This window comes from Populus nigra, chromosome 9 (genome assembly GCF_951802175.1).
Source record: "Populus nigra chromosome 9, ddPopNigr1.1, whole genome shotgun sequence".
Lineage (NCBI taxonomy): Eukaryota > Viridiplantae > Streptophyta > Magnoliopsida > Malpighiales > Salicaceae > Populus > Populus nigra.
Window position 1 is genome coordinate 15,627,443 of NC_084860.1, and position 16,892 is coordinate 15,644,334.

The 16,892-nt window shown below is 30.8% G+C and overlaps 1 protein-coding gene across 3 annotated transcripts; it reads right to left on the reverse strand.

The window, feature by feature from the left end:
• Positions 1-9,934: 9,934 nt before the first annotated feature.
• On the reverse strand, positions 9,935-14,475 carry LOC133703016 (1-acyl-sn-glycerol-3-phosphate acyltransferase-like). 3 transcript variants are annotated; one of them, XM_062127401.1, is made up of 7 exons: positions 14,060-14,217; positions 13,278-13,653; positions 12,355-12,504; positions 12,033-12,131; positions 11,866-11,958; positions 11,103-11,342; positions 9,935-10,782 (listed from the first exon to the last, which is right to left on the reverse strand). In XM_062127401.1, exons 2-6 carry the CDS (start codon positions 13,596-13,598, stop codon positions 11,106-11,108), a joined length of 900 nt encoding a protein of 299 aa, XP_061983385.1. In that variant the 5' UTR covers positions 13,599-13,653; positions 14,060-14,217; the 3' UTR covers positions 9,935-10,782; positions 11,103-11,105. The 3 variants fall into 3 exon arrangements, with proteins under 3 accessions (XP_061983385.1, XP_061983386.1, XP_061983384.1); XM_062127402.1 differs by lacking the exons at positions 9,935-10,782; positions 14,060-14,217 and adding an exon at positions 14,410-14,475 and having other exon boundaries at positions 10,856-11,342; XM_062127400.1 differs by lacking the exon at positions 9,935-10,782 and having other exon boundaries at positions 10,856-11,342.
• Between the last annotated feature and the right edge of the window lie 2,417 nt (positions 14,476-16,892).

The following is a 16,892-nucleotide window of genomic DNA, read 5'->3' on the forward strand; positions in this document are numbered from 1 at the left end:
GGAATAAAAAAATAAAAAAAAAGCTCTAGGTAACATTTGTTTTTTTTTTTCAAAATGAATGGAAATCTCATAGAAAGTGGAAAAAAACTAGAACAACATTTAATGATGAAACAAAAAAAATGAGCTAAAAAATAGGGGAAAATCAGGCAAATTCAGGTGAACTTTCTAAACCTAAGTCAATCCCTCAAAGCCGCACACCATTAAATCCCATACCTAAGCTCAACTAAGAAGCTCAATATAAAACAAATTTAATGTTGAAGGGTAAGATAAATTAATCCCATTAAAAAAATATTTTTAAAAGCACAAGATCTAAGAAAGAGCACAAAAATAAAGGTAATATTATGTCAATTTAATGTTAAAGGATGAAATAAATAAATTTAATTTAATTTAAACAATTTCCTTTTAAAAGAGATATATCTAGAAAAGATTTAAAAAAAAACCTTAGGCAACCCGTGTTATTCTTAAAAGGTCAGAAAAGTCCCATCAAAAGTGGAAAAACAATACCGGATGATGAAACAAAAAAAAAGATATTAAAAAAATAAAAAAATCAAGCAAACTTGGATGAACCTCCTAACCTAGGATTAATATCTCAAACTTGCAACTCATTAAGCTTTAGACCCGTGTTTAATCAAGAAGGTCAACACCCAACAAATTTAATATTGAAGGATAACAACACAAAATAAAATCAAGCTAAATTGTTTTAAAAGTTTAAAAATTTGACAGAGAAAAACACCTAAGGAGAATAAAATCGAAAAACAAACTAATTCTATAAACCATTTTAAATATAATAATTAGAAATTAAAAGAATGTGGACCAAATCAAACATATGAAAAAATCCATGGGGTGAAATTGAAAAAAAAAACTAATTTTATAAATTATTTTAAATAAAAAAAATACTAATAAAAAGATTAGGGATGAAATTTGAAAAAACTAACTAACTGAGGGTTGCATTGAATTTTGTAAGGACCAAATTTCAAAGATAAAAAAAATCATTAAGGATGAAATTGAAAACATTTTTTTTATATAAATTATTTTAAATAAAACAAATACTAATCAAAAGATCAGATGCCAAATCTAAAGACAAAACTAATTAAAAGGCTGCATTAGGGTTTTTTAATGGACAACACACTTTCCTAGGATGAGAGAGAAAAGAAACGATCATGGATGGCGAATCAAAAACAGAGAAGAAACACACACTGCCTGGTCAGGTAGGCACTACCGAGAAGATTACATTACCACCTTGGAAGCCACCGTTTGGCCACAAGTGCTGCCATAAATTTTCTAGAGCCCTAAGTTTAATAATTTAAATAATATTATATATCTGGTAAAAGATGCAACGACCCCTCCCTCAATTTGATAATCACCGAAAAAACTAAAAGGAAAATGCATAAATACTCTTGCACACTTGTTTCTTTTTTTTATCTTTCAGGTGTAAGTTGGTGAATTCATTTTACATTTAAATTTGAAATGCCAAAAATACCCCTATATGATAGGTATAAGTCATTTTGCTATTAAGAGTAAAAAAATCATTACACTGTATCAACAATTTATATAAAGACCAATCCACCCCCCTAATAAATTCAGAAATATCAATTGAATCCCTGTGAAAATACAAAAATATCCTTAAAAGCAACATCTTTTAGTTTTGTAAAGAAATGCTTAAACGTCATAACATTGTTTCAATCCACAGTGCTATAAATCTAAGACCATAATATAAGATTGGTGGTTTTAATAGGTAGGAAACTAATATTGGATAACAATGCAATAGGTAGGAAACTAATATTGGATAACAATGCAATAGGTAGGAAACTAATATTGGAAACTAATATTGGATAACAATGCAAGCGAGAATTAAGCATGTTAAAATCTTTAAATATCGAGAACATCATATGTATATAGATATTTTTAAAATATTCAAATTTCCTTTTTCTATATCTTTACTTTTCAAAAGATTATTACAACCCTTCATATAGAAAAAAACTAGAAAAAACCCTAATAATACTAAATAAAAAAAAGTAAACTAGAAAAACTATCCCTTTCGAATAGGAAAAAAACTAGAAAAGAATCATAAAGTAAAAACTTAAAAAAACCTAGAATAAGAAAATAAAAATAGAAAAATATTTATTTTTCTAAAACAGTTCATCCATTAGTTTCCACGAGTTGGAAGTAACTCATCCTCAAGTTCAGTCTTCAGTTAAAAACCATACTCCATCAAGAACACCCTTTTGTTCATCAGCAACCCCTAGAGTGGGTCCCTAATACCTTTATGTGGTCATCTCATCATGAGTTTCTAACATAACACCTTTGTGTGAGCTATTCCATTGTAGATCCCTAACACAACACCTTTGTGTGGGTCGCTTCATCGTGGGTCTCACCACTACGATTTCAAATGACAACAACTAATGTAGATGAAAACAACACACTAATTTTTGAATATTTTTTTTTCAAGGAGAAACCTTTTTATCCCATCCTACAAAAGCACATCATATTTTGCAACCACCTACAGATATAATTGTTCTACAACACACAATAAAGTAAAATAACCATAAAAAATTGTTGAGTTTTGATACATATTTCTTATGCAATTGATAATAACTAGGGTATGGATATGGATAGAAATTCAATATATGAATACCCGTATGTATAAAATAGAAATTATATGGGCAGATCTAGTGCAAGTACATGGAGATTTTAATTTTAAAGCTCATTAAATTTATGACCACATCAGCGATCGCCCAAGGTTTATAATTTTGATCTTTGAAATTAAAAGTATAATGCTAACATTAGATGTTCTTCACTTGTATGAAAGATAGACACTCATTAGCGAACCATATTGATCACTGATAAAAAAAAAAACTTGGATTATATTATACATACGAGTACAATGCAAAAGTCAATATTACATTAGAATTACAATGACAAAATATGCTAAAAAGTATAAGCTTTTTACTATAGCAATCATAAACAACTCTAAAATTTTTATCAAATTTCATCCTTAATTTTTTTTTCAATTGTAGCCTTCTATAATGGATGATTATTTTGTTAAAATTTGTTCAATAACGATAAAATTTAATAAAAGAGGACCAACGTATAAAATAAGAAGAAATCTCATGATTAATTTCAAATTCACACCAAATCATACTATTTAAGTTCACATACTTTCCTTTTTATTCTTTTAAAATCCTTATCGTTTTTGAAATTTTAATTTTGATCTAAAAGTTTGTTTTCTTAACATTTTACTCTCTGATTTTAATATATGAGAGAGAAACTCATTAAATAACAATAAAGAGAGAGAAAGTCATTGATTGACCATATTATGATGATAAAAAAAATTAATCTTGGTGTCATCGAGTTTTATTCGACAAGAGGAGTATCATTAAGGTTTTTTAGACCTTCAACTTGCATGAAAAGTTAGATCAAAGTTGAGAGAGAATATTTTTCAATTTGATTTTGTAATTTTGGACCAATTTAAATGTGTTTTGAGTTAAAAGATTGGTTTATTGAGGTACAAAGAGCATTTATTAGGTGTTTTTGGTTGAAATAAGTTAAAAAAATAGATTTTTAAAACCCAAAACACCAAAGCCTAATTTTCCAAGCACCTCTAGGTGCCCAAAATCTAGGCTTATAGACGATGTGTCATGGACATTTATTATTTATTTTTTTTAAAAAATGATGAATGACATGTTGTCTATCTCTTAAAAAAAAAATAGAGGACTAATCATGGAGGCCTAGATTTAGATTTAAATACACTATAAAAAAAAATTAACATTGTGTTTCAATTTTGTTATGTTTTTCAAAAAATATTATAGGTTTTATTGATATGTTAACATTCTTCTCTATTTAATATGGGCTTAATATGAAAAAAAAAAACTTAAGAATATTTAATTAATATAAAATTTATTTCTCTAAGATTTTCAATACATTTTCTATATAATTGCTTTTTCACATTTATCAATTTTTTTATCTTCAATCATATACAAGATACCAAGACTTTGTTTTAGTATTTGTTTTTTAATTTTGTTTCAAGTCCATGATAGATTTTTATTTTAAAAACAATGTTTTCAATTTACAAAGTATCTTGATATTGAGTTGGTCTTTAATTTTTCGAGTATTTATTTATGTTATCGTAAATTATTAAACTCAATGAAGTCCATGACTAAGGTCGTAGATTTGGCGGGTTAAACCTGGTTGACCCATATCTATCTAATATATTGTTATCTCAATGTTTACAAAAAATTAGATGTCATATTGGATTTTTTTTAAAGTTAAACTATGTTTTTACTGACTGTCAGAGTTACCTTTAGAGCTGCCGAATCGACCGAGTTATGTTAGGGTAACTCTTACACAATTTAATTTGAAACTCAGGCTAAACAAGAAATCAAGACAGGAGGTTTCAAGATTGACCTCCTAGATTGAGTTTAATGACAATATCAAAGAGTTCCTCACACCCTACACATTCTTTTCTATGTTTAAAAAATATTTGATTCAATTTGCAGCGTAGTACAAGTAAGTTATCTACTGTTTCACTTTTATTTTGAGATAACCTAGCTATTTTTTTCCTAGTAAAAAGTTATTACAACTCTTTAAAGGATATGCATTCAACACTTTATTTATATTTTTATTCATATGACCATGGTATGAGTTAAAATGATTATATAAATCAATTGAAATAATATTAGGAAATGAAGTCAATGGATATACTAATCAGATAATTACACTATTAATACATTAATTTTACATCTTCTTTTAATCAAGTATGTTAATTTATTTGTTTTGTTTGAATACATAATTTTTTTTAAAGAACTTTCAATCAAGTGTTTCCACCAACTTTTCTATCAATACTCTATTATTCGACGATGTTTTTTCTAATAGTTTATGAATAGACTAGTATTATTATAATTAGTCTACACAAAACAAACAAAAAAATAAATTTCCTGTATAAAGCTTTATGCAAAATAAATGCCCTTTAAATGTAAAATTACTAAACCTATTTTGTAACTATACAATAATTATTTAACACATTCATGATTGATTTTAACAAAAGATAATTAAACATATAATGAATCATTAAATATTTGACTTTCTTATAAAGTTTGGAATACCTGTAGTGTGATGATGTGATAATCTTTTAACTGACTTATACACTAACTCAAGAACATCCTTAATAATTGATTGATTAGTATATTAATTACAATGAATTCTAAATTGACAAAAAAATTATTAGAGTCATAGCTTCAACTTTTAGGTGTTCATCATTATTTTAGTTTAAAATTATATCATTCAAACTCAATTCACCTTCTTCTTAATTATATATTTCAGTTTGTGAATCATCATTCTTTAAATCCAAATTTATATCTAGAAAATCATAATTTAGAGTATGAATCTTATTTGAAAACTCCCTTTAAAGTTCAAACTTAAAGGATAAATACATATTATTTTCATAAAAACAACATCCATTATAATAAAAATTTATTAAGTTGGAGAATGATAATATCGTTATCTTTTTTTTATTATTATGATTGACATACTCAAGAAAAATACATTGCAATGCTTAAGGAGTTAACTTGTTGCACCAGTGTTTATAAATGTGTACAAATACAATGTAATAAAAGTATAAGACTAATGATGTTTAGAAGTTAATGAAACTAAAGGGTACCCGATTGATTAAATATGTTAAAGAGACAAGTACTTCTCCCTCATAAGATAATGACACAATCTTTTATTAATGAAGCATGAACAACATCCAATAAATATCAATTTTCATGTTAAACAACACTTTTTTGCTAGGTTGTATCAGAACACATAGTTTGATGGATAGTTTCATATATTTCCAAATACTATTGAAGTTTAGAACCATATCCCGACCAAATTCCTTATACTAAGATTCACCATTATATAAAACCTTTGAAATAACATGCTTGCTTCGTGTTTAAATTTTATCAAGCTCACCACGTCATCCTAATACATTCATCAATAAAGGTAACAAACCAATATGATCCATTCAAAGTAGCAATTTTAGATGGACCTTAAAGTAAAATGTATAATTATAAATGAATGTATGTTTGTAGTCAAATTTAATGAAAACAAAGCATGATGGCTCTTTACTAGTTCATATACATCACATTAAAAATTAGAAGCATCATTTTTTTTTTCCAAAAAACTCAAAAATATTTTTTTTATATAACCAAAGAAATCATGCCTTAGACGTTGGTGTCATAACAAAATTTCAGCAATCTTCTTCTCCTCTTCAAAGTAATCTATTGTTAAAGCTTGACGTAACCTTTTAGAACATTTTGACACCAAGTCCAAGTAATAGAAATTTCCTTGGTTAATACCATATCTAATCGTCTATCTGGTTCAAATGTCATTAAACACATAATATTCAAGTCAGAAGATTACCACACAAGATAAAATTAGTAAGGGTTAAAGATCTTTAATAATTAGGCAAAATACTATTAACAATAAAAACAAATTTTTATGAAAATGAATAAAAATATGAAACATGTATAGAATCAATGTAATATGATCTATAACACCAGAATCAATTATGCATGCACTATAAGAAACATATGTAGAAATATTTAAAACTTTACCATTATTATCCACAATTATTACCAATGCTAAGATTTTACCAACAACATCATGTTTTGATTTTGTTTAAATGATTGTTGTGGTGAGGCTTTTCTTGAAACTCTTCTTATATAGATAACAAGTATGATCCTACCATTTTAGATTTCTCACGAGTTTGTAATACTAACTTTTGGTATAGCCTATCTAATTATAATAACTGCTTTTATAAGTAGACTTGTTAACATCATTATTGTTCTTAATCTTGTAACGTTTAATTTAATCTTGCCAAATTAGATCTATTTAGAGGCAAACACTAAGGTTGAAACATCATAATTTTTAGAGTCCTTTTTCAAAGTTATATGATCCACTACCTCTCAACAAACCAAAAGGTCTTTATGTAAATCTCTCAACAAATTTGTTCAAAGTCACCATCCAATCCAATAAGAAATATGTATACCTTTAATTGTTTGATGGACTTTTGATATACTGCAATTTCATTAGGATCTTTTATGATAACTTTATCACGATGGTCTAACTCTTAGGAAATCTTGATTAGCACTTTATAATATTCAAATAGAGATTTTCCATGATGTTTTACCTTGAATATATATGAGTTTTTCCGTTTTAATAATATGCATCTCAATCAACTAGGATCAAATACCAATTTTTTTATTCATTTAAAATAATTTATGTATAAAAATCATAATTAGTGTGAGTAATCATAGATTTTGTCCCACGTGATTCAACCTTTTTTTTGTGCCTGTTTTTTCAATTCAACTTTATTGTCCTTTGAAACAAATGTTCAACTAATTAGTACAACTGTTAAAACTAACTCCTTGTTTCATAGGATTCAAGTAAAGAGTGGGTTTAATTTTAAAGAACCAACAACTATAAAAACACTTAGAGTAATGATGTTTCAAGATAATGTCTTTATAGTTCTATTTTTTGCACATCAATCAAATTCCTAAATTCAAAGTCTAATTTTATTTTAAGAAATACTTTTTTGATTTTTTTTATTGAGATTAAGAATATATATATAAAAACATTCCAAAATTTAGATGCTTAGAAATAAGGTATTTTGGTGGTTAAATAATGAATTAATCAAGTGTTCATAAATTATATCCACTCTCCATAACAAATGAAGATGATCTCTTGATGTAAGAATCTTGATACCTACAAAAAAAGTTCTGTTTTGGTGGATTTAGAGACTCTCAAACACTAAAGTCAACATTTTTGTAGAGGAAAAATGTAATAAATATACAAAAGATCATTAAATTCTAAGAATAAGGTTGTTTGTTCTTGTTTTGATATGAAATAAATGCTTTATAAGAAAATGACATATGTATGTTGAGAATGAAAGACTCTTCTACACCTAGAGGTGTATATAAAAAATCTCAAACCACTTAGTGTTAGGTCTAAGCCATAAAGCAAGGCCTAAGAGGTATTAGGATGTGCAATGGGCCTAGACGCATAACTTAGACTTGAGAAGTGCCAAGTATAAGCTTGGTGTTGGGCCTAAGCATGGTGTATGAGCTTACATATATCAGGGGCAAGCCTGCCCCTAGGCTCAAACATGAGGCATGAGCCCACGAGCCAGACATGCATTTAAGCTCAAACATGGTGCCGAGGCCTATGAACGTCAGGCCCGAAAACACTTTAAAGATCACCGTTTAAGGTTTGAGCTATCATTAAAATAGGCTTTAAGCCAACCCAAAAACCATTTAGAAAATACTAATAAATTATGTGGTCTATCAGTAACTTTCCAAGTCTTTGCAATATTTTTATTTTAAAGACTTTAAAAGATATACCTGTTTTATTTAACGGGGTTCTCAATTTTTCCTAGTATGAGAAAATGATGGTATATCTCAAGGCACATTGCAAGAGTATTCACACATGGATTATTGCACTATGATTAAATAATGTATATTTTAGATGACTTAAAGAAACATTTTATGACAATATTGGCTTCAACTTTAGGGATCTGTAACATATGGTGACATGTGTTATCGATATGGCAGAGGATAAGGAAGGCATCCCACTATATAAATATTTCCTTTCATTCCACTCTCTAAAACTTCTCTCTAAGTCATTTTACTAAGTTGCCAAGACATGTATTTTATGGAGAGTAATCATGTGAAGTATTTAACCTTTGCATCGAGCATGATAACTTAGCGTGAAATGAGGTATAAAGGGACTTAGGAGATGTTTCTCAAATGTCATGTTCTTCATTGACATACCATTTATGCACCTTTTTATAATCCTCCTTAGTTAGTGCTTAAACACCTTATTTACCATTCACTAGTATGTGGCCCCGATAATTTTCAATCCGAAAAGGCATAGTTTATAACAAAACATCCTTCTTTTGGTTATGAAATATGTTTTTTTTTGTTATCATGTAGGTGCATAAAGATCTAATGGTACCCTAAGTTAGCATCCAAAGAGCTAAGGAATTCAAAACCAATCATGGAGTCTATAATTCTATCCATTTTGGAGAGGGGAGAGCTGTCATTTCTGCAAGCTTTGTTCAAGTTGGTGAAGTCCCACATATCCGCCATTTACAATTGTCTTTCTTCACCATTACTATATTTGCTAACCAATCAGGGTACATCACCTACCGAATGAATCTAGCAGCGAGGAGTTTATTCACATCATCAGTTATTGCCTTTTACCTTTTAACCCTAAAATTTATCTTCTTCTAATGGGTGGAGGAAAAGGCTAAGTTGACTTTTAATTGATGTGTGACCACCCTGAGGCTGGTCCTGGGCATATCTAAATGCCCAAATAAAGTTTATTTTTTAGATTTTAAAGAGCTTTGTCAAAGCTTGCTTTTTTTTTGGTTCTAAAATGAATTCCATCTATGTGGTTGTCTCTTTTTTCCATGAGAGACATATCCTTCAACTCTTTAGAAACCTTATTCATTACCTTTATTCATTCTTTTCCAAGACCTTGCTGATATACTACCAAGGCCTTATTGTCTTTCAGATATGAAGAGGCACATTTCCTAAAGGATTCTTGGTTTCCTCATACTATGGTCATGCTAATGATCGTGTTGATTCAATGGAGAAAGGGCATTCTATAATGGCATTGTAAACTAAACTCATATCAATGACCATAAATGTTTGCTGAAGAGTTAGGCACTTGGGATAAGTGTTAATGGTAACAGGGTCTCTAAAGCACCCTTAATCAATATGCCTGAACCTATGATTCAAATGAGAGGAGTCTTCACAAGAGTTAATCTTAATGGATTTATCTCTATTTGTGCCATTATCTTATTGAAGAGGATGTTAACTGCTCTACCTTTATCCACCAACTCTCTATAAACACGTGATTAGATAGGATAGTAAAGATGACTAGAGCATCATCATAGAGAAAAGTCATGCCTTTCATATCTTCAAGAGTAAATGTGATAGGATCATGTCATGCATTTGAAAGGCAGGTAGTAGTAAGGACTTGTTTCTCATACTCTTTTTTTCACTTCCATTGTCACCCCTTGTAGAGGTGTCATCCAAGATAATATTGATCTCAAGCAATGCTTAGTTATGTTAGCTAGACTCTTCTTTACCTTGTTCGGTATAGAGATTCCTTTTTACAAACTATTGGATATAGCCTTTGACTATCATCCACTCAATTTTTTTCTTCAAGGTGAAGCACTCTTCTATATCATGCCCCCCCTGTCCTAGTGGAATAAGTAGAATTTCCTGGGGGTGCAAGTGTTTGGAGTTACCTTCATAAACGGGGTATACTGGACAAACTCTTTACCCCTGATAACGGTAAAGACCATAGTGATGATGGCATTGAGAGGAGTGAAAAACCTTCCAGGATATACCAGACATCCACGATCTGGTCCATTCTTGTTCTTTTTGAGCTTGGGTTCCCACTAGAAGAATAATGCCGCTTGTATGGTCCTTTTACTTAGCATTCTTTATAAAAACAAGGAGGTTCGTGTCGTAGGACACTTGCCTCTTCCACCCATATATGGCTCTTGATAGCTTGCTCCATCTTAAACAAACTTTTGTCTAGCAATGCATAAAGCTCTCTCCGTAAAGTATGCTCCTTTACCTCACTTATTAAGACCTTTGAGGCCACTGACTCAAGCAGCTTTTTCATCTTAAGCATTTCCTAACCTCTTCAAATATGTCTGCGTGGACTTACCTCCTCGCTGGGTAAACCCAAATAAGCTTCGCGAAACTTCACTTGGAAGGTATACTTATACTGAAATGCATCACATTAATGTGAGATAAATATATATATATATATATATATATATTAATAAGATGAAAATGTAGTAAGTCATGAGAAATTTTTGTATATTTAAGGTGTAAATAAAAAAATCACAAGGAACTAGATGTTGGGTCTAGGCTATAAAGTAAGGCCCAGGAGGTACTAACATATGCAATGGACCAGACGCGTTGTGGCCTAGACTCGAGAAGTTACAATGATTATTTTTAATAGCTATTAGCATGGGACTTTCCAAGACTATTAAATTACAAAAAAGAAATGCCTTAACCATGAAGTGTGACTGTTTCTGGTACCTTCTAATGAAGAGGCCTTTGTGCCTCTGGAAGGTTTTCAACATATATGTCATGGAGCAGTCTGACGTAGTCATTAACCTTGTCATCTGTCCAATCATCAGTTTTTATTGGCCGGAGATACTTGACTGTTATAGGCGCTGGCCGAACATGTAAGCCGCCTTTCCTCCATGCATGGTGGGTGCCTGTAAAGACCATTGGAACTATTGGGAGGCGCGTTTGCAATGCTAAATGAACAAAACCCTGCAAGGGAACACCCAAAAACGGGGAGGGAGTCATAATTGGTTAATTATATAGTATGAATGCAAGTTTGGAAAAGAGCGATGTATAATATCTTCACAATGGACACCACACAGACGTTTTGGAAAGCCACATCTGGGAAAGAAAGATCCAAAGTTACAATTCAGTTAACTAAAGGGATTCTTCTCTTTACTTCTTAGCTCTATCTGCAAGAATTATGATTCGATACTTATATCTGTTGCGTTGGTCTTCGTAATATAACTAAGAAGTACTTGACAAAAGCAGAGAGGAAATCAGATCTTGCTTATGGCATCATTTGCAGCTCACTAGGCATGCATGGAAGGTTGAAAATCTCTATCAAGCAAGGAAATTTATCACTGAAGCATTTTCTCAATGAACAATAAAAGTCTTACAACAGAATTGCAACATATATATAGAACACGTTACACGAAAATGATGTCAGGTGGGAAATAATTTCTCAAGTTCAGCATCATTCCAGAATGTTATGATGAAATTGTGAAAGCACCTTTTTAAAGGGTAGTAATCGTCCATTTTTTGATCTAGTCCCCTCAGGAAAAATGATGAGTGACAGGTTGTTTTTCACTACTGCATGAGCTACCTGAGCACAAGAATCACTGGTTAGATGTATAGACTAGAGATATCATCAATAATATGGAGAAGTGGATGGAGAACCTCCTTCATGGATTGAATAGCTGCAGTAGGATTGGAGCGATCTATTCGAAGATGGTTTGCCAATACATAAAGTTGTCCAAATAAAGGGTACCATATGATCTGCAAAAAACAAAAGTATCAGTTATGAGGTCAGATACACAGTCTAACAATGTCATCACTCATGAAACAGGGTGATTTTATTACAAGTAAGGAGGTAGCACCCAGAAGGGTGGTTTCTGCAAGTTAATAGAGCTTATCAATCTGGATGTGGTATCACTAGCAGGTTTATAAGATACAGATTAATTTATCAAGACGAATTGTCACCAGATAGCTGAATGCATACCTCTTTCTTTGCAATGCCAACAGTGCCTGTGGGAGTCAACCACATCATAAGGAAAATGTCTATAGGAGAAGCATGATTGCAGACATAAATGGCCCTCTCATTTGAAAATTCAGGGCCTTCAATCCTGATAGGATTCCCTAAGATCCACATCTGCAATGAAAATTGTGCACTTTTAGATGGCCTCATTTCTTCAATACAACTAACACTCATCTCACTCCAAAGCAGTCAAAGGTTCCATTTCCAGGATCAGCTAGCTCTGATAACAGCTTATCAGAAGCTTGTTAACATTTTCTTCCACTAGATTAAGTGCCATTTCATTTAATCTTCCACAATAGATTCTTCTAGCATTATAGATAAGTTCTACATTGCTGAAATTGTTTGTTAGCCGAAACCGAATAATCTAACGGCAAGGTTGTAGTTCATGAAGCTTATTCTGTCTTGTTTTGTGGGCACCGCATATTACCGACCTGACTGAGCACCGTATATTTCTCAAAAATCTGCAGGAGATATGTACCTATAATCAATACCAAGCCCCGGACCCCTTTTGAGCAACAGAGAAAAGAGGTGCCTCTCCCTAGGATAACCCCAAAAAACTCATTTGTTATGTACCTTATATATAACATTTTGCATAATTCAGTACGAGAGCAAAATTAAATATTCTGGATGAAAACTTGAAGATTGAATCTGGGACCTCAAAAAAATAAAATCATGAAACAGAGAAACAGAGAGAAATTCATGAAGTGCAAAGATTTCCCTTTGTTTTCTCAGGATTCAAACACAAACGTTCATTCTGCTTTTCTTGATGGTTAATTATTTATTCATAAACAAATGCATTGAACACAACAAGACAGAATTAATATCAAATTCAAAATTAGAGCACAAGCAAGCATGAAAAACTAATATAATAAAACAATGGCACTTACCAGCATTCTACCAGTAACATGCCCATAAATATTTCCCTGCCTGATCCTCTCATAAGGCCATGGTAAGAGCAAGAGCAAGATCAAGGACCAAATGAATGTTGTGACCATCATTGACAAAAAACAAACCACAATCCTTACACAAGATATCAATGCAGAAATCCACCCATCATCTTCAACATAAACATCACTCTTGGGACTTTTTACCACTTCTTCCCTCACCAAAATCTTTGGGGTTTGTTTCCCATTTGGAGTGGAATTTGTATCCAGGAAGCTCTCCCATCTCCTATTCCTCATGAAAGAACCACCTCCAGTATTGTCCATGACTCAATAATCAAACTCCTTGCAATGTTTCTATGTAGATGTCTCAGAAATTACCCTGTTCAAGACGAGGACAACAGATGGTTAGACAGCTTGATTCAACATAAACCGATGTATCTGGTCGCTGAGAAAGTGCAGGGAAGTGAAGGGTAGAACTAAACTGGAAAAAAAAAATCCTAAAGGGTTTTAGATTATTTCAGTTCTTTCCCTCAACTTTCCAGGCAAGCAAAAGGAGGTAAATTTATTCCCAGCCAAAACATCAAGAAACCCAGTAGAACAAAAGAAGAGACAAACAGCTAGTCAACACTCATGGAAACCGAGTCAACGAGAGAAGATGAGACCAGTAGAATCCAATCAGCAGAACAAATAACTTGCTGTTTGGTTTCCACGAAAATGAAAATAAACAACTAGCACCATCTTCTTTCTAATCCAAAAAGATAAAGAAACAAAGAAAGTAAGGCAACCTTAGCTTGTCTTTCAGTGCTCAAGAAAGCAAAGAGAAGAGGAGTCATTAAAGTCCAGCCAAGTCTGTGCCTTACTATATTCATATAGCTAGTAGAATTTTATGTGGCACACAATAAAAACCAGAAGCCAAAAAGAAACAATTTTGACGAAGACCCACCAAACCGTACCTACCAAGAATGATATCTCAAAGAAAAGTATGGATACCAAATCAAAGAAAGTTCAAGAACATGGCTGTACCTGTATATAGACAGAGCTATAAGAGTATTTAATAAATGTAAAAAAAACAAGAAATGGAAATTAAAACAGGTAAAACGAACATAGTCTATAAAGATATATTGGTTTAAGGTACCTGTATGTTTTGAATTTGGGATGACAGTGCTTATGGGGGGAAGTCAAAGAATTTAATCTACCAAAACAATTTGGAGTTGGCCTTTATTATAATCATTTAATTCTTCTTCTTTTTATTTAATCATTTAATTTTTTTTATTTTATAATAATTTTTTAAATAAAATAATAATAGTGACATTTTAAAATCATTGGATTATAATAAGATTACAGATTTTTATGGCAATAATAGCAATAATTATGTACATATATATATATAATATGCAAACTTTTCCTAAAACAATTTCTCATGAATATTCAATGGATTAAAACGTCTATTTTATTAATCTTTATTGTAAATTAATCATTCTCTTCACTAGCTATCATGACAACAGTCAGAGTACCATGAGTGAAAGGTTTTCACTGGTAATTTTATTTTTTTTCTTAAGAAATAAGAGAATAAATCCTTAAATGTTTGGTGGGGTCGGGTTTGGGTGGAAATTGAGAGTTTGGAAATAAATGAAGGGGGAGATGTGACTCGTATTGCTTTAATGAATGAATGATCCATGTTTATTTGACTGTATGACATGCCAATTTTCATGTTTTCTTCTTCTTCTTCTCCAGCCAAGAATTAAAATAAAAATAAAAATAAAATAATAACTTTTTATAATATTATTGAGTTTGAAAAATATATTTAGAGGTTCTTTATATTTTTTCTTTATATGTTTCTCAAATAAAATAAATTAATGATGATAGATAGTTCGACATGATGATTTCTTCATGATGTGTTCATATAATTCACCAGAAAAATTAAGTCAAATATTGTTTCACAGAAGCATAGTAGTACGTACTATCTATTGAAAAATTAATAATCTGGTGGCAGTCCAACTACTTTCATAGAAGCAAATTACATCGAAAACTGAGCAAGAGGAACGGAAGGAACGATTTGTAGAAGATGTTCGCAGATAGTCCCACGGGAACAACACATGATATCCAGCGCATTTAGAACAAAAACCCAGTGCCAGAATGATCGACTGCTAAGAAGCAGAAAAGACTGCATATCAGACTGAAATTTTCAGACCACCAAGTCAACAACACATGATGTCCAGCGCATTTAGAACAAAAACCCAGTGCCAGAATGATCGACTGCTAAGAAGCAGAAAAGACTGCATATCAGACTGAAATTTTCAGAACACCAAGTCAACAACACATGTATGAGGGACACAAAAGAGTTGTGAAAGGAAATGAATAGGCATTGACATGGTTTAAATAGCCCAGAACAGTGAAGGGAAAGGAAAAACAATGTGAAAAAACCCACAGAAAAAGCAACAATTATGGATAGGAACATCCAAAGTCTGTAGCAGAACCTTTGAAATAGGGAAAAAAATGAAAACGAAGTCTAACCGTAGGAGTCTCCATTTCAAATTGAGCGCAACAGTAGTATTTAAAACAACAGATCAACATCTTCTAGCTAGTGTATCTAAAAGATACTTGTGCATGCATGATTTTGCAATGTCTCGTAAGCAAAAACTATAAATTATCTATCCATTTACCTTAGAAAAAATTGCTTATTTTCATAATAGATTTAATATAATTAATATTCAAAATAAATTTCTGTTTAGGGTTGTAACCTCAATATTTGTAAAATTCTAGTTTCTTTTCACTATACGTTTACGATGCAAGAGTGAAGATCATTTGGGATGCCATGGGAGCTCAAAAAGCATCATAGAGAGCTCAGTAGGTAGCATATATAAAGATCATTTATACAAGATTATTACAAACAAATTTTATACTAGAGATATAAACAATTAAATTGTTATTACTTTTTTTTTTATTTTACATTTTTTTCAAATAGTAAAGAGACAAAATGTAGATGGTAGAGCTAGGTTTGAAATACAATATTCTCTTATGATGAATGGATTATGTTTGAAAGTTGAGGAATATATTTGTTTTCCTAAAATATAAGGGAAAACCAAAGACTGATGTTATCATTAATTTACGAGGTGTTTGAGAAAATACAAAGGAAATAATTAGAAACAAAAATCTCTTATTTTTAAATTTCAAAGCTAACACATCGAAATAAAATATAAATTGGTTGAAGGAATTGAAAATAACTTTAATATTTTGGATATTAAATTTGAGAAGGTAGAAACATATTGTGATCCTTCTATCTTAGATGTTAATCTTGCAAATAAGGACACAAAGAATATATAAATTTCTGAAAAGTTGTATGGGGACATTTTGAAATTCCTTTCTATATAGAGGATGAATACTTATTGATAAAATATGAAGATTTTGAATAGTTAAAATAATTAGATAGACATTTATCATCATCAGATCATATAAATAATTTGATATATGTATTTATAAATCAATAAAACAAGTTTAAACCTAAAAAAAAATCTAATTATATCAGACTAATAATGTAGTGGCAAAAAAAAAAAAACTTTTAATATGATTATTTAATCGAGTTAAAGTTTTTTAAATGGTTTTAGAGACGTAGTTTTA